The sequence below is a fragment of the Lampris incognitus genome, chromosome 5, assembly GCF_029633865.1.
Source record: "Lampris incognitus isolate fLamInc1 chromosome 5, fLamInc1.hap2, whole genome shotgun sequence".
NCBI classification, from domain to species: domain Eukaryota; kingdom Metazoa; phylum Chordata; class Actinopteri; order Lampriformes; family Lampridae; genus Lampris; species Lampris incognitus.
Genome location: NC_079215.1, coordinates 342,556 through 361,327, shown reverse-complemented (window position 1 = coordinate 361,327; position 18,772 = coordinate 342,556). Strand labels below are relative to the sequence as shown.

Here is an 18,772-nt window from a genome sequence, read left to right as displayed (position 1 = left end):
ACAGTCCGTTATTGGGATGATGGGGATCCATAATCCTTATAGCCCTAGTCCTGCACCACCTGGTATGCAAGTCCTGCTGGGGAGGGGTGGGTCAGTCTGGACCGGTGTGATGCTTAGTGTCTTATAGTACCATTCTCTGCAGGGCTTTTTGGTCTTGAGAGGTACAGTTCCTATACCAGGCAGTGAGGCACCTGCCAGGATGTGCTCAATGGCACCAGAATAGGTTTTCTGGATCTGTGGGGATATGCTGAACTACTTCAGTTGTCTGACGTGACGAAGACGCTGCCTCACCTTCTTCACCAAAGCGTCTGTGTGAAGTGTCCATGTTAGGTCCTCGGCGATGTGAACATCGATGTACCTGAATCTGCTCACCCTCTCTACTGGGACCTTATAACCCAACTGTACAGTTTTCATGACCTCAATAATATTTACAGGTCACTTGATCACTGTCACCATTTTCCTGCTGTTTTACATGACCGGTCACCTCATTCACACATGTCCAGGTTTTTGTCCTTTTTAAATAAATCTCCAAGATGTGGGAACCCTGACTTGGTCATGCCAAGAGAGCTAAAAGAAATGAATTGAGAGAGAGAGAGTTTGAGTTTTTAAAAGTACATTTATTCCAAATATGCAACAGTCCAACAACTTAGACCCAAACACAATCATCTCTTCATAATCCAGCTCATACAAACACCGTTTCAGGGAAAAACAAAACCCATTGAGTGGTCCAAACAAGTATTCGTAAAAAACACCTCCTTCAGGCAGTTTTTACATCGTAGCTGTAAAATAAGTCCCGTGTGCGGCATGGAGACCTCACGTCGAGCAGCTGAGCTACGGCCTCGGTGTTGTTGAGTCCCAGTCCTGCTGCAGCAACTATGCGCTGCGGGGTGACGGTGGTGGAGGAAAACAGTTTCTGGGAAATCCTGGAAGGCACCAGTCGTAGACAACCAGCCTGGTGCCATGTATCAGTGGCTCCTCCAGCAGCAGTAGGAGGAAGAACGCCCGGTGCAGCACACTTGTCAACCAGCCTGGTCTTACACATCATCAACAACATTGACCAGGACGGGACAAGATTTGTCTTATATTGGCTCTGACTCTTCATGTTGTAATTCTTCTTTGATTTTCAGAACTATCTTCCGTAACCTGTATATCTCCTGATCAGTGTAGCCGCATCCGTCTTTGTGTCCCATCTGGGATTTAACAAAGTACAGAAACAGCTCTTTGTCTGCAAAGAAGTCCTCAAGTTTGACATTTCTCAAACTTTTTGTTCGTTGCAAGAATTTCTTAATTTGGCAAGCATCGTAGTACTCCTGCTGTGCCGCCTCTGACAACTGGGAGGAAGTGTGAGTCTGGCTGTCTACACCACCATCCTCCTCCAACTCATCTTCAGACATTTGTACCTCTGGCTGCTTCTTCTTTAATACAGGTACCCGGCTGCCTATACCACAGTCCCCTTCCTCCTCCTCTTCCTCCATACTCAACTCATCCCCAGACAGGTGCTCCTCGTACTGCCTGCTCCTCTCCCTTGTCAATGCTCCTTTCTTGGCTTGAAAGCCACTCGGTTCAGCTGCCTGCTTTCTCTTCAGCACAGGAACCTTACAGACTGTTTCGTCTTCCAGCAAGTCCTCCTCAGTGCTCAACACTACACCTTCTGCAACTCCACCTGTAGTGTTTGATGCCATTGCCTGTTCACGTTGTGCTTCGTTTTCAACATTTACGTGTTCCTGTTTAGACTTCTCACTATGTTTAGGTGGTTCAGTTTTGTCGCTGTGATCTGGACTCTGTCCCTTTTCTGTTGTCTCTTCACTGTTCCGCCTGGTTTCACTCTGTTCTTGTCCTCTCGCTTCACTCTGCGTTTCGCCATCGGAGGGGTGTTTCTCCGGGCAAGCCCGAACCAAATGACCCTCTCCCCCACAGCCAAAACACGTCAAGGTCCCAGAGCTTACAAAGATGACATAGGCAAAATCCTCCACCTCCACCCTAAAAGCCACATCCAAGTCTTGGTCTTGTTTGTTCAGGATCATGTGAACCTGTCGTCTGTGTGAAACTACATGTCGCACCAGCGGCGATTTGCAGCCAGACGACAGTTTCCTGATGGACGAGACTGCTTTCCCATACCTCCACAGCTCTCTGGACAAAAGCTCATCGGAGATGAACGGCGGGACGTTTGAAACGGTGACTCTCGTCGACGGCGTGGTGAGCGGCGACACCGACACGAAACCGTCATTAACAACACCTGGTGTGCTTTGGCTACAGCGTCGACAAAAATCACCACAGCGCCGTTCATCCTAGCAGCAGATTTAACGCTGCTGTGACCCACAACCTCCCCCACTGCCAGGGCACAGTCCTCCACCCAACACGGGAAACCGGGCGACACCCCAAGGCCATGTTCCCTGGTGAGTTTGGTAAACTCCATACCGGCGTTTAGCACGCCGACCAGCAAGCGCTGGTCGGCCGCAAACACGCACACACACAAAACCCCTTAAAACCCCCTTATACACACACACCAAGCCAGTAACCCTACAAAACACACTATGTACAATATTTGCACAGAAAAAATGGCAAAAAAGATAAAAAAACGCTCACAACCGTTCCCAGGCGTCTGCTCAGCACACTCACTCACACTTCCGCTCAGAGAGAGAGAGAGAGAGAGAGAGAGAGAGAGAGAGAGATATTATAATCATTGTTGTTGTTGCTGTTATTATTATAATCATTGTTGTATTGTGTTGTTGTTGTTTTACATGCTTTGGCAATATATACACAACCGTATGTCATGCCAATAAAGCACATATTGAATTGAATTGAATATTGAATTGAGAAAGAGAGAGAGATAGACATAGATAGATAGATAGATAGATAGATAGATAGATAGATAGATAGATAGATAGATAGATAGATAGATAGATAGATAGATAGATAGATAGATGTAAAATTGTTAAATAGATGTTAAAATGTTAAATGCAAAAATTGTATTAACTTTGACAGCACACACACACACGTGTGTGTGTGTGTGTGTGTGTGTGTGTGTGTATTTATACATGCATATAAATGGATTAGCTCTTCACCATATTCCTCTTTGTATCTTAATAGGCAGCCGAGCTCTCAGTGTGTCAGCGTGTTGTTGAACGCTTGACTAAACTGTGTGTGTGCTGTCAGACTGTCTTGGTTCACAGCCCTTTAGAAAAATATTTTTACAAATAAGATTTCTTTTTTTTTGCAAAGCAGTATCCAATTACTCCATTCAAATGAAAAGAGCTGAATTTTCCCCCACGAAGCTCCAAATTCACTGTCTCATTCAGGAAGGATTGCCTCACTGCACATGCGTACATGGTGGTGTGGTAGAAAAGTGTGTCTGCTTGGTTTTCCGTGGAGCCGGCAGAGCTGCCAGGATGCTGGTTAGTCAGACACGGGAAGAGCAGAAACATACTGATGTTAGATAACTCACGGGTCAACCAGGAACATAGGCGGATTACGAGAAAATGGGCCCCTGGGCACAGAAGCCCCTCCCTCCAGTAAGCCCCTCCACCCTACGGTAGCCCCTCCCCCTGGGCAGGGCAGGTACACTGACTTGCAGCCAGCAGCAAAGTAACTAAAGTTACCTGTAGCTCAGCAGCATTTACAGTGCACGTGTAGCGCACATTAAGGATCAGCTAGGCTCTTCCTTCAGGTTTTCAGCAGCACGTTGGGGCTCTGGTAGTGACGTGAATGGCAAAGCTTTTGGACTATGTGACAATAGAGGCGCAGTTAATAACAGTGACTTCACACAGCCCGGTAGGCCTGTTACCAGGAGCCACTTCTTTTTCTCACTTCCTGTACTATGACCGGATGCCCTGGTGCATGCCCTGCAGTGCTCCAGTCCTTCATGTTGTGGTGGGCATGGCTGCACGTGAGTGGTGTGCCCCCTGCAGTGCTCCAGTCCTTCATGTTGTGGTGGGCACGGCTGCACCCGAGCAAGTCGACCACGTGTACAAGCTGTTGACAGAAAAGCACCGTGCTTCAAACTGCTTTTAATAGAAACGTTCATAGTGATGTGTGTGTGTGAGTGTGTATATATTTATATAAATATATACATATGTGTGTGTGAGTGTGTGTGTGTGTGTATATGACGCACTGAAATGACGCATCATTCAGCGCTGTGACATAAATCTTAACAAGTTTCGGTAACAGAACCTGAGGCAGAAATATGATTATGTGGTTCTTTATTGTGCTGCATCTGACAACGACTCTGTGTCTCATATGTGTTTTTTCTTTACCTTCTTTTTGCTCTTCTTCTTTTCCGTCTCTCTAGGGGATGAAGGAGTTGTGTTTGGTCACTCTGTAGAGACATCACATGTTAGGGCGGAACCATTCCAGGACCTAAAGTAAGTTACTCACACACACACACACACACACACACACACACACACACACACACACACACACATATATATCGTTTTTTTTTTTGGAAACTGTCAATGGTGTTGATAAAAGTGCTCAACAAGTGAGGAGCGGGATATCAATATAGATGTAGAAAAAAAAGCTTTTAATACATAGCAGAACAAGCTTGTTTCGTGCATCACGCACTCGTCCGCTGCTAAGTTGAATCACATTGTACATATACATGCATTTGGGTGACACGGTGGCACAGTGGTTATTGCGGTACCCTCACAGCAAAAAGGTCCTGGGTTCGAGTCCGTAGTAGTCCAACCTTGGGGTCATCCCATGTCAATTCATTCCAATTTATTGTCATTAAAAAAATGTGCAGGCACAAATGTAAAAATGAAATGTGGGCTGTGGCTTCACCAAACAGTGCAAGACAGACACAGACAAACACAGCAAACACAGTATAAGATATACACACATGAAGACCAAAAGATAAGTTAAAAAAAAGAAAATCATGAGTGAAAACATATTTACAGACATTCAGTGGGTAGCCAGGTTCAGGTGGGCAACAGCTTGTAGAAAGAAGCTGTTTTTGTCCCTGGCAGTGCAGGCTCTGAGGCTCCTGTAGCGCTCCCCAGAGCGCGGGGGGGCGGTCAATGGTTGGGGTGGGTGGGATCTGTGCTGATGCTCAGACCCCTTCGAAGGCAGCGTTTGTGATAAATGTCTTTTATGGCTGGGAGCTTGGTACCGGTGATATGCTGGGCCGCCTTGACGACCCGCTGCAGAGCTTTCTGGTCTACTGAGGTGCAGTTGCCGTACCACACTGAGATACAGATGGTCAGGATGCTCTCCATGGTGCTGTGGTAGAAGTTGGTGAGAATTTTGGGGGATATACGGGCGCTCCTCAGCCTTCTCAGGAAAAGCAGGCATTGTTGGGCCTTTTTCACAAGGGCCTGGGTGTTTGATGTCCAGGAGAGGTCCTCGCTGATGTGGACTCCAAGGAATTTAAAGCTGGAAACATGCTCCACTTCCACCCCATTGATGTGTATGGGGGAGTGGCTGCAGCTTCTAGACCTCCTGAAGTCCACAATCAGCTCCTTTGTCTTCTGCACATTGAGGAGAAGATTGTTGGTAGTACACCATGATGTGAGGTGCTGAATCTCGTCCCTGTACGCCATCTCGTCATTGTTGGTGATACGGCTAATGACTGTGGTGTCATCTGCAAACTTAACTATAACATTTGAAGGGCGAATTGGCAGGCAGTTGTGGGTAAAGAGGAAGAAAAGGATGGGGCTCAGAACACAGCCTTGAGGGACACCTATGCTGAGGCTCAGGGTGGAGGAGGTGTGGTCACCTAACCTAACAGACTGAGGTCTGTTGGTCAGGAAGTCCAGGGTCCAGTTACAGAGGGAGGGGTTGAGGCCAAGGGAGAGGAGTTTGGTGGCTAATTTGGCGGGGATGATAGTGTTGAAGGCAGAGCTGTAATCTATAAACAGCATCCGTATGTATGTGTTGTTAAGTTCAAGGTGGGTCACAGCAAAGTGCAGGGCAGTGGCAATTTCATCCTCAATAGACCTTTTGGGATGGTAGGCGAACTGATGTGGGTCGAATGTGGGGGGGGGGTGATGTTTTTGATGTGAGCCAGAACCAGTCTCTCAAAGCACTTCATGGCAATGGGGGTGAGTGCTATGGGTCGGTAGTCATTCATACATGTGGATGTTGGTTTCTTGGAGACAGGAATGAGAGGTGGTCTTAAAGCATGCCAGGACTATGGATTGGGACAGTGAGAGGTTAAATATTAGTTGTGAAGACCTCAGCCAGCTGGTCGGCACATTCCCGGAGGACCCGACCCGGTATGCCGTCCGGTCCGGCAGCCTTCCATGTGTTCACTCTGCGCAGTGATTCTCTGACCTCTGCGACTGATAGAGTGAGCACCTGGTTTTCTGGGTGGTAGGGGATTTTTGTGGCTGGGTCAGTATTGTCCTTGTCAAAGCGGGCATAGGAATGATTTAGCTTGTCTGGCAGGGAGGCATCATGGACAGTGGAACCACTATTGGAGCTTTTGTAGTCTGTGATAGACTGAATGCCTTGCCACATTTGCCGGGGATCAGAGTTATTGTGAAAGTGGTCCTCTATTTGTAGGGAATATTTATGTTTGGCTGTTCTGATGCCCTTTTTGAGGTTGGATCTGGCTGCGCTGTAGGCCTCACAGTTACCTGACTTGAATGCTGCCTCCCAGACTTTCAGCAGCTGCTGGACCTCACTGGTCGTCCAGGGTTTCTGTTTTGGAAAGGCACAGATGGATTTTTTTGTTGTGACACTCGGTGCAAAAGTTAATTTAGGCTAGTATGGCAGATGTCTGTTCATTAATGTCTATATCGGAACCATGGGTAGCTGAATGTGCAAAAATACTCCAGTCTGTGTTGTCAAAACAGTCCTGGAGTTCAGAGACTGCTCCTTCTGGCCAGACAGTGATTGACTTTGCTGCTGGCTTGATCCGTTTTATTAGGGGTTTGTAGGCTGGGACCAGGAACAGGCAGAGGTGGTCAGAATGCCCCAGGTGGGGACGGGGAGTAGCTTTGTATGAGTCCTTAATGTTTGTATAGAGATGCTCCAGGGTGTTTTGTCCCCTACTGGGGCAGGAGACATGCTGATGGAATTTGGGCAATACAGCCCTGAGGTTAGCCTGATTAAAGTCACCACCTATGATAAAGGCATTGTCCGGGTGTTTGGTCTGTTGTCTGCTGATGGCACATTGTAGCTGCTTAAGTACTACCTTAGCATTAGCATGTGGGGGGATGTATACAGCGGCGATGGTAATGGCCGTTAGCTCCCTGGGCAGGTAAAAAGGCCCGCAGTGTCCTCTGTGTGGAGTTTGCATGTTCTCCCCATGTCTGCGGTGGGTTTTCTCCGGATGCTCCGGTTTCCCCCACCATCAAAAAGACATGCATGTTAGGGTTAATACTGCTGTCTGTGTCCCTGACCGAGGCAATGGGAATAAACTGGAGTTGATCCCCGGGCGCTGCACGGCGGCTGCCCACTGCTCCTAGCTACACAGCTAGGATGGTTTAAATGTACGGAGAACATTAAAGTATATCAAAACCAAAATCAGATTTGAACATAATCACAGCAAGAAGGTCCTGGGTTCGAGCCCCGGGGTAGTCCAACCTTGGGGGTCGTCCCAGGTCGCCCTCTGTGTGGAGTTTGCATGTTCTCCCCGTGTCTGCATGGGTTTCTTCCGGGGACTCCGGTTTCTTCCCACAGTCCAAAGACATGTAGGTCAGGTGACTCAGCCATACTGAACTGTCCCTAGATGTGAATGTGTGTGTGTGTGTGTGTGTGTGTGTGTGTGTGTGTGTGTGTGTGTGTGTGTGTGTGTGTGGACCCTGTGATGGTCTGGTGGCCTGTTCAGGGTGTCTCCCTGTTGTCCTACTGAAGCGTTGTGGTCCTGTCATTTTGTGTGTTGTCCTACTGAAGCATTGTGGTCCTGTCATTGTGTGTGTTGCCCTATGAAGCGTTGTGGTCCTGTCATTGTGTGTTGTCCTACTGAAGTGTTGTGGTGTGTGTTGTCCTAATGAAGCGTTGTGGTCCTGTCATTGTGTGTGTTGTCCTACTGAAGCGATGTGGTCCTGTCATTGTGTGTGTTGTCCTACTGAAGCGATGTGGTGTGTGTTGTCCTACTGAAGCGTTGTGGTCCTGTCATTGTGTGTGTTGTCCTACTGAAGCGTTGTGGTCCTGTCATTGTGTGTGTTGTTCTACTGAAGCGTTGTGGTCCTGTCATTGTGTGTTGTCCTACTGAAGTGTTGTGGTGTGTGTTGTCCTACTGAAGCGTTGTGGTCCTGTCATTGTGTGTGTTGTCCTACTGAAGCGTTGTGGTCCTGCCATTGTGTGTGTTGTCCTACTGAAGCGTTGTGGTCCTGTCATTTTGTGTGTTGTCCTACTGAAGCGTTGTGGTGTGTGTTGTCCTACTGAAGCGTTGTGGTCCTGTCATTGTGTGTGTTGTCCTACTGAAGCGTTGCGGTCCTGTCATTGTGTGTGTTGTCCTACTGAAGCGTTGCGGTCCTGTCATTGTGTGTGTTGTCCTACTGAAGCGTTGCGGTCCTGTCATTGTGTGTTGTCCTACTGAAGCGTTGTGGTCCTGTCATTGTGTGTGTTGTCCTACTGAAGCGTTGCGGTCCTGTCATTTTGTGGGTTGTCCTACTGAAGCGTTGCGGTCCTGTCATTGTGTGTGTTGTCCTACTGAAACATTGTTGTCCTGTCATTTTGTGGGTTGTCCTACTGAAGCGTTGCGGTCCTGTCATTGTGTGTGTTGTCCTACTGAAGCGTTGCGGTCCTGTCATTGTGTGTGTTGTCCTACTGAAGCGTTGCGGTCCTGTCATTGTGTGTTGTCCTACTGAAGCGTTGTGGTCCTGTCATTGTGTGTGTTGTCCTACTGAAGCGTTGCGGTCCTGTCATTTTGTGGGTTGTCCTACTGAAGCGTTGCGGTCCTGTCATTGTGTGTGTTGTCCTACTGAAACATTGTTGTCCTGTCATTGTGTGGGTTGTCCTACTGAAGCGTTGCGGTCCTGTCATTGTGTGTGTTGTCCTACTGAAACATTGTTGTCCTGTCATTTTGTGTGTTGTCCTACTGAAGCATTGTGGTCCTGTCATTGTGTGTGTTGTCCTACTGAAACATTGTGGTCCTGTCATGTGTGTGTTGTCCCTACTGAAACATTGTGGTCCTGTCATGTGTGTGTTGTCCTACTGAAACGTTGTGGTCCTGTTATTGTGCGTGTTGTCCTACTGAAACATTGTGGTCCTGTCATTGTGTGTGTTGTCCCTACTGAAACATTGTGGTCCTGTCATGTGTGTGTTGTCCTACTGAAGCGTTGTGGTCCTGTCATTGTGTGTGTTGTCCCTACTGAAACATTGTGGTCCTGTCATGTGTGTGTTGTCCTACTGAAACATTGTTGTCCTGTCATTGTGTGTGTTGTCCCTACTGAAACATTGTGGTCCTGTCATGTGTGTGTTGTCCTACTGAAGCGTTGCGGTCCTGCCATTGTGTGTGTGTTGTCCTACTGAAGCGTTGCGGTCCTGTCATTGTCTGTGTTGTCCTACTGAAACATTGTTGTCCTGTCATTGTCTGTGTTGTCCTACTGAAGCGTTGTGGTCCTGTCATTGTCTGTGTTGTCCTACTGAAACATTGTTGTCCTGTCATTGTGTGTGTTGTCCTACTGAAGCGTTGCGGTCCTGTCATTGTCTGTGTTGTCCTACTGAAACATTGTTGTCCTGTCATTGTGTGTGTTGTCCTACTGAAGCGATGTGGTCCTGTCATTGTGTGTGTTGTCCTACTGAAGCGATGTGGTCCTGTCATTGTGTGTGTTGTCCTACTGAAACATTGTTGTCCTGTCATTGTCTGTGTTGTCCTACTGAAACATTGTGGTCCTGTCATTGTGTGTGTTGTCCTACTGAAACATTGTTGTCCTGTCATTGTCTGTGTTGTCCTACTGAAACATTGTTGTCCTGTCATTGTGTGTGTTGTCCTACCTAAACATTGTTGTCCTGTCATTGTGTGTGTTGTCCTACTGAAACATTGTTGTCCTGTCATTGTGTGTGTTGTCCTACTGAAACATTGTTGTCCTGTCATTGTGTGTGTTGTCCTACTGAAACATTGTTGTCCTGTCATTGTGTGTGTTGTCCTACTGAAACATTGTTGTCCTGTCATTGTGTGTGTTGTCCTACTGAAACATTGTTGTCCTGTCATTGTGTGTGTTGTCCTACTGAAACATTGTTGTCCTGTCATTGTGTGTGTTGTCCTACTGAAGCGTTGTGGTCCTGTCATTGTGTGTGTTGTCCTACTGAAGCGTTGTGGTCCTGTCATTGTGTGTGTTGTCCTACTGAAGCGTTGCGGTCCTGTCATTGTGTGTGTTGTCCTACTGAAACATTGTTGTCCTGTTATTTTGTGGGTTGTCCTACTGAAGCGTTGCGGTCCTGTCATTGTGTGTGTTGTCCTACTGAAACATTGTTGTCCTGTCATTTTGTGTGTTGTCCTACTGAAGCATTGTGGTCCTGTCATTGTGTGTGTTGTCCTACCTAAACATTGTTGTCCTGTCATTGTGTGTGTTGTCCTACTGAAACATTGTTGTCCTGTCATTGTGTGTGTTGTCCTACTGAAACATTGTTGTCCTGTCATTGTGTGTGTTGTCCTACTGAAACATTGTTGTCCTGTCATTGTGTGTGTTGTCCTACTGAAACATTGTTGTCCTGTCATTGTGTGTGTTGTCCTACTGAAACATTGTTGTCCTGTCATTGTGTGTGTTGTCCTACTGAAGCGTTGTGGTCCTGTCATTGTGTGTGTTGTCCTACTGAAGCGTTGTGGTCCTGTCCGGTCCTGCTGGTTGGTGTGTGTCCTCCGTGGGTGTGTTGAGGGTTAATGCTGTGAGCGAGGGGACTGTCCATCTTCCTCATACAGCTGCTGCTCAGCTTCAGTCTGCAGGATGACGCTACTCAACACTTTGACATCACCCCCCCAACACAACACAACACAACACAACACAACACACCGCCAACACTCTGACGTCACCCCCCCAACACAACACAACAGAACCGTGTTGCCCGACACAGACTCGTCTACCAGTTAAGTGTCATGATGTAACACAACACACCGCCAACTCGAGGACAAACCAGTGTTGACGTATGTTTGCTTGCGGCGTGTGTGCGTGTGTGTATTTGTTCCATGTTGTTTGGTGTTTTGTTTTGTTTTGACGGTGTGTATGTGTGTGTTGGGCCTCCGAGTGTTTAATTGTGAGCGCTACACTTGTGTGTGTAAATGTGTTGAGGAGAGGAGGGTGTTGGTTTATGTACATGAAGCTTTCTTCTATTAATGTGTGTGTGTGTGTGTGTGTGTGTGTGTGTGTGTGTGTGTGTGTGTGTGTGTGTGTGTGTGTGTGTGTGTGTGTCCTTCCATGCGCCTCTCTGTGTGAGGACTTGTTAGAGCCACAGCGGCTGCTCTCTCTCCGGTGGCCTTTGCAGAGCCCTTAATGCTTATGTATCAGCCTCATTTGGGTATTGTCAGAGAGGATTAGTTAAAAGAGGGACCTGGTGGCCACAGGCCAGGAGGGTCTGGGGGGGGGGGGTGTGGATAGCGACAAAGTGAAGGGGGTTGGAATGTGAGGAAGAGGAGGGAGAGGATGGGGAGCACTGAAAAAAGAGGACGGCAGCAAAGGGAGAGAGAGATAGCAAGAGTGGTGAAAAAAGGGGAAGAGAGAGTGGACAGAAAGACGAGGACGACGAGAATGCAGGTTAGTGAATGGGAGGAAGAAGGGAAAAGGGACGGGAGCAGAGTAGAGGGGGGGATTTAGATGGAGGAGTCAGTCAAGAGAGAAGGGATGCAGCGTTGTGCACTTACATATTGGGGGGGAAAGGCATCATTTGACATGGAGAGGTGCCCTGTTTGAATTCTATGGCAGAAATACATTTCACTTAAGAGGAGAAACTAAAAGAGAGCAAGAGCGTTGTCACCAAGTGGGAGAGGTTGAAACACAGACCATTCTCTCTGTTTGTTAGTTAGTTAGTAGTTAGTTAGTTAGTTAGTTAGTTAGTTAATAAGGACCTCCCCCTGACCTTACCACCATGGGTGACCCTACCAGGAGCATAGCTCCAGACGGCATTGCTCTTGCGATCTCAGGACCACGCAAGCTTCTCCAACACGATAAGGTGACAATCCACAGAGAAGTTGATGATGATGATGATGATGAGTTTACAATTGGACAATGTGAAATGCTGAGATGGCAGCACCGACAACACAAGACCATGTGGACTCATGCTCTCAGCAGAACTGGTCAGTCAATGGTCCTTTGTCTGCATATGACAAAGAAAGTCGTTCAATCACACTTTCAGATTCACGAAGCCACAGTCCTGGTATTTATGATGTCACACACATGTCAAGTCCTGGTATTTATGATGCCACACACATGTCAAGTCCTGGTATTTATGATGTCACACACATGTCAAGTCCTGGTATTTATGATGTCACACACATGTCAAGTCCTGGTATTTATGATGTCACACACATGTCAAGTCCTGGTATTTATGATGCCACACACATGTCAAGTCCTGGTATTTATGATGTCACACACATGTCAAGTCCTGGTATTTATGATGTCACACACATGTCAAGTCCTGGTATTTATGATGTCACACACATGTCAAGTCCTGGTATTTATTATGTCACACACATATATCAAGTCCTGGTATTTATTATGTCACACACATATCAAGTCCTAGTATTTATGATGTCACACACATGTCAAGTCCTGGTATTTATGCTATCACACACATATCAAGTCCTGGTAGTTATGATGTCACACACATATCAAGTCCTAGTATTTATGATGTCACACACATGTCAAGTCCTGGTATTTATGATGTCATACACATATCAAGGCAGTGAATAGTGCATGCGCACAAGCATGGACAAAATGGAAAAAGGGTTTTTTGGAGGGGGGGTGCAGCACCGTTTGGAATAAACTTTAACCCTCACAATTTACCAGTGTCCCTAGATATGAAATGCAAACGATCACGTGTCTCAGAAATAGAGATACAGACTGGCCATTGTAAAATATAGTGGTCAAAGATTGTGCTTAGGAGAAGCTGGTTCACTCAACCAGCTTCTCCTAGAGGGGCTTTGGTTGAAAGAAGATGGCTGGGGGAGAAGGAGAGAGAGAGAGAATATGGCCACGGATAATTTAGGAACACAGGTAAATTCGAAAACACATCTTTTATTCTATCCATTTTGACCTTCTGTCCTTACTAAATCAGTGTTTTCGACAGCCGAAAACGGAGCTTCTCAAAAACGACTGAGGGGTGTCAGAAAGGAGAAGGGATGGAGGGAGGGAGGGAGGGAAGGAGTAGCGAGGGTCAGGGAGGAAGAGGAGAGGAAGCAACAGGTGGGATGGAGGAGAGATGGAAATCAAAATCCGGTCAGTGAATGGTGAGAATGGAGTCAATAAGAGCAGCAACCCAGGGCACGGATCTACACGGCAGGTCAATGGGAAGAGATCCAGAAATACAAGAGCGAGTGCGAGAGAAAGATAAAGCATGAGGTGGTGCTAGCTGCAGGGGGAAGGAAAAATGACAGACAAACAGACGACAAGATAGGACAACAAAAAAGGTCCCCTGTTTGTAGCGGGGGAAGAAGGGCACGAAGAGAAGGAGGAACAATAAGTGGGTGATGGGAGTGGCGGATGGAGGATGGATGAGGTGTGGGGGAGAAAGAGAGAGAGAGGGGTTGGCGTTATAGAAAAGGGAGAGAGAGAACATTGGGTGAGTGAACAGGTCAGTGCAGATAAGTTCAGCGAAGGAGCCTGCAGTGAAGACCCAAGGTGATGAAAGTTGGAGTCGAGCCGTCGATTATCTAACCGGCATGACGTCATCTGAGGAAAAGTGAAGTACAGCTGTGTGAACTATTTATTCTCTCCATCTGTGGCATTAATTAATCTGTGCTGTACTTTTGTGATTAATGTGTTTGGTTTTATAGCGCTTCATAGAGAACTATTGGCTGGAAAAGATGGCTGTGTCGATAGCCTGTGGTGTCACCAATATTCGTAATACTTTTATCAAAACCACCAATAACACGGCAAACAGGATTACTCAGGCAGATGGAGGGACTGTTTTACACACATGGGAACCTAATGAACACACATACACACACACACACACACATTTATCATCGAATATCACCAAATATCATCCCAATACATCACCACTTAAAGATGATAAATGATAACATTTATTATTGTCCAGCCTTGAAACACTCCTCTAAGTATTGGGTTGATGTAATTACATGGCAAAGCCACTAGATTTAGCACCCTAGTCCTTGCTGGTAATGATGCAGTCTTTTATTGTCTACAGGTGATTCTGCATATATTCAAAGACTTTTGCAATGGGGAGTAGCATATGTCCATCTCTGGACATATCCCAGTCGTCACGACTTACATCGTAACATGCATTCAGCATGGCTTCAGTAGTAACAAGGACTCGATCGGTGGGGTCGTTCTATAACCACAAGTTACAGCAGGACTAGCCTAGCCTATAATTTAACGTCTATCTTACCGCTTCAGTCTGCTCCTCTTAAACAGCGTTGCTGGCCACTTGAGGATACTGAACCCCAACCAAACAGTGTGTCATTTCCCCCCACGGAACAAGTAACGTTACAGTGGTGAGGACATGCCAAAGCTAGCTAGCTATATAGCATGGGTCTCAAACTCGCGGCCTGCGGGACGTTATTTTGTGGCCCCCTACTTGACATAAAAGTTTAGTGTTAGTGCGGCCCGCGCTTGCCCCGGGCTTTTATTTTTCACTTATGAGCTGCCATGGTGCAGGCTCATGACAGCTTCCGGTGTCGCGTTGGTTGTCAAGTCATGGTGCGTTCCCGTTACGTTGGAAGTTGTAAATTGGAACGACTCGGATTTCAGACTTCCGGTTGAAATGTCCAACTCGGAGCTCAACTTCCGAGCACAACTTGAACGCACCATAATGGGCAGCGCGAATTAGCGGCGACGGTTGAAACTTGGCTGAAACTTGATTCCGGAGCGACACCAAGTGGAAGGAAAATATATCCTGTCAGCAGGCCCCAGTTATGTCTTTCTCAAAACCTGCCGGGAAGAGAAAAGTTGGTGACGAGCACAGACAATTTCAGGAAAAGTGGGTGACGGCATGTTTTTTTGTTGAGCACAGAGGAAGCAGCCCGACGTGTCTTACATGCACCGAGAATGCGACGGGGCACAAGGAATACAACATCAGACGCCATTACTCGACTAGACATGCTGATGATGATGATGATGATGAGTATACAAAATACCAGGGAGAGGAGAGGGAGAAACGGGTCGCCAATCTTAAAACATGTTTACTGAAGCGACAAGATTTCCTCAAGAAAGCTAGCAAAGATCATGATGCAGCAGCAGTCCAAGCTAGCTAGCCACGTGGTGAGTGAGATGATTGCTGCTAAGTCGGGAAAGCCATTCAAACAAGGGGAGTTTGTTAACAAGTGCATGTTACAGGCTGCAAGTATAGTCTGTCTGGAAAAGAAGGGTCAGTTTAGCAACATCGGCCTTGCAGCCAACACAGTGGCAGAGCGCATTTCTCACCTGTCAGGTAACATATATGATCAACTGCGTGAGAAAGCCAAACGTTTCTGTGCATACTCAGTCGCTCTTGATGAGGGCACAGACATCATTGACACTGCGCAGCTCGCAATCTATGTCCGTGGTGTTGACGACAGTTTTGAAGTGATGGAGGAGTTGCTCACAGTGATTCCAATGCATGGCCAGACCACCTCTTAGTCCATGGGCCAGACGATATTTCGGTACACTCAAGGTGGCAAAACTTACTTATAATTTTTGAAAGGATCCATGTCTGTAGATGATATTTTGGTATGATAACCATTCCTGAGTGGCAGCTGTATCACAGTTATCAGCTCATGAAGTTAACCACCCGCTAAACTAAATTGCATTTTAGACGCTGGTGCATATCCTGGTTTAGCCTCATGGTCAGGACATTTTTCAATGTTCTATAATATTGTCTTTGGTATCATTTTAAAGGGGACCTTCTTAGCTTTCATTCAGGCCCTGTTGTGGATATTTCTCACAAATATAGAAGTCACTTGAGCTCTTCAACCCGTCAATAACACACATCTTTCTGCAATTTTCGCCTAAACTATATACTTTCTTTTAGCCCTGTGGCATCTAGGAATATCAGGGACACAAAACACAAAAACTGGAATACTCACAGGACTGTAAAGATTCAGAAAATGTATAATATACCCATACTATTTCATTGTGTGAGGTGATTGTGAGCCTTAAATGAGAACTAGACCAAAGCCAGTTAGGTCACAAACTGGTCTCTATACATTTGTTTAAATACACAATCAAAATACATGATAAAAAGGAATACCATAGTGAGGTAATGAACTATTTTAATATTCTAAACAACATTGACATTTACATATACTTAGTCAATGATACATGTAATCCCATATCATTAGTGGGTATATGTAATGGTAATGGGTAGGGTAATGGGTATATGTGAATATGGTTACATTATTGTTATCAAGCTCTGGGTAACCAAGTCCAGAATCAACATCATGTGCATCAATAGACTACTACCACAGTAATACCATCAGAATCATCACACTGTCATTCATCAAACTGCTCGTTTCTCTCATCATCTGACTCCCCAAGTTCAAAGTCCAGTTCTGGACCATCCTGCTGTTTTTGGTTACTGCAGGTCTGTAACCTGCACATGTCTGTGCATGGAAGTCCATTTGACAGCCACATGCAGCTTGGCATTTTGCATGAATGCACACACTTGCATGTTAGCATTTCCAAGACCACATCTGGTGCAGGTGGGGAGCGCATCCAGTAAATGGCCAGCTTGCCTTCATCGTCTGTCCATCCATACTCAGTAGGGCTTGGCACCACAGGGTTAGCCTGCAGACAGCACTTCCATATTGCTGCCTGATAGTTGGCTCGTTGAACATGCATAAAGAGACAGTCTCTACATGGTGGCAGCTGGCTGGACTCAACCTCTCCCCTTTTGGTGCAGAAGAGCTGGTAACGCAGTTTGTTCACCTCAGCAGTGCTGCTATTAGCAACATACATCCGACAGGTGGACTGCTCAATTTTCTGGAACAGCTCATCACTCACATTCCATGTCTGTCCCAGTTGACTAAAAGTCTCTTGGCAGGAAGTGTGCTTTCTCACTATCTTCAGGGCATTCAGCTTCCCTCGACCAGCGAATGCACTGACAGTGTCGCAGCCTGTGAAGGCATGTAAGCCAATTAGGCTGTCACAGATGCTGTCTCCAAGTGAACTTGCCAGTTTGGTGATGTCGACAAACCGTGTGCGGTTCTGAGTCCCACACTTCTGGTAGATGGGACAGGTGATGTCCTTCTGGAAGCCAAGACAAAGCATCATGACATCAGTGTCCTCAGCTGTGATGATAACTGACTTTGAGCCCGCATTTGCTGCATGCAATGCATGCAGGAGCAGACGGGTGTCAGCTTCTTCATGTGTGGAGTGCAGTTCTGCTGCTTCCTCACACCCATCTTCTGTCAACTTGTAGCAGGTTTCCTCACAGGTCATGTACAACACCTTGCCATGCAGCATAGCTCTGTATCGTGGGAGTTTCCACTCTTCCACCAGAAACTTGATGAGACTGGTCTTGTTGGAGGAACTGCACAGAAATTTTCTCCACTGCTGGACGTGGTGTCCCCCTGCAAGATTATTGTACTGGAGAGTGATGTCTCCACCCCGGTTCAGTCGTTCAGCATCTTTGATCGAAGTCTGGTGATAGACATCAAAAACAACATCAATCCTCCCACTCTGTGCTCCCTCATGGAGGACCTGGGTCAAGGCTGACTCTGCAACCTGTGCAAAGGTTTTGTTGTTGCCATTCATTTTTTGGACCAGGCTCATCCCATCAATGATGGAAGTAGATGGGATTGGGATGTCTTCTGCAGGAGATACATTCTTTTCAAGCTCTCTGGCAAGTGCAGCCTTGTTTGTTTTTCGTAAGGACCCATCAGCATTTGCCAGTGCCCATGGTAGTGGGCCCAATGGGTAGGCAAGGACATCCTTCAGATTCACCTTCCTGCTTTCAGCCACCAGGATCATGTGACTGAAAAGGTTTCTATCTGCCTTCAGAACCACACCCTGTGCTTTCTTTCCATGAGCTTGTTTTGTGCTGACATTGGAGAATGTTTTCAGACTTTGCTTGGTCATCTTGTCGTGGAATTTCACAGGTGGTGGGTCTGCATCTAACCTTGTTTGCTGGAATGCTTGGTAGGCCTCTTCTCCTTTCTCAAGAGCTCTCAAGAGATCTATGGTCACATCAGGTGGAGCCATGTTGCCAGTGGAGAGGCTAACCAAATCAATCTCATCAGGGGACATAGGATTGAGCCAGTTATTCTCCATAAGGTCCATGAGAGACTGGACATCTGCTTCATCTCTCTTGATCCTTGGACTCTGTAGATCTGGATGAGACCATTTGCACCTGCCTTGACCTGTCAGGTCTCTCAGCTGTCTGAGGTACATGCTTCTATACTCAGCTGTGAGATAATATTTGGTCACAGCTCCTGGCTTCAAGCTGAATCCCTTTGCCCCTCCAGCTGTTTGGGTGTCTTTGTTCACCGTTTCTTCTATAGCTTGGTCAACAGGGATTCGGCCAAAGGGATTGGTGGAGCCCAGTTGGACTGAGAAGCCTCCTTCCATGAATTCTGTGTACACATCTGGGTGTGTGATGGGCAGCTCAGACATCTGGGCGTAGTAGTAGGGGAGGTAGCGTGCATAATTCATCCTGTCATAAGCAAAGCACCATGGGATCATTGCTCGAATGCTAGCCAAGTGTAGCATCCAGTCTCCCTCTCTGGATG

The 18,772-nt window shown here is 46.8% G+C and overlaps 1 protein-coding gene across 1 annotated transcript in view; it reads left to right on the top strand.

Moving 5' to 3' along the window:
* Positions 1–18,772, top strand: part of LOC130112799 (zeta-sarcoglycan) — a 605,973-nt gene that overhangs the window by 385,905 nt on the left and 201,296 nt on the right. The window contains exon 5 of the mRNA XM_056280290.1: positions 4,289–4,361. Within this exon, the coding sequence (XP_056136265.1) occupies positions 4,289–4,361 (73 nt within the window). The remainder of the gene's footprint in view (positions 1–4,288; positions 4,362–18,772) is intronic.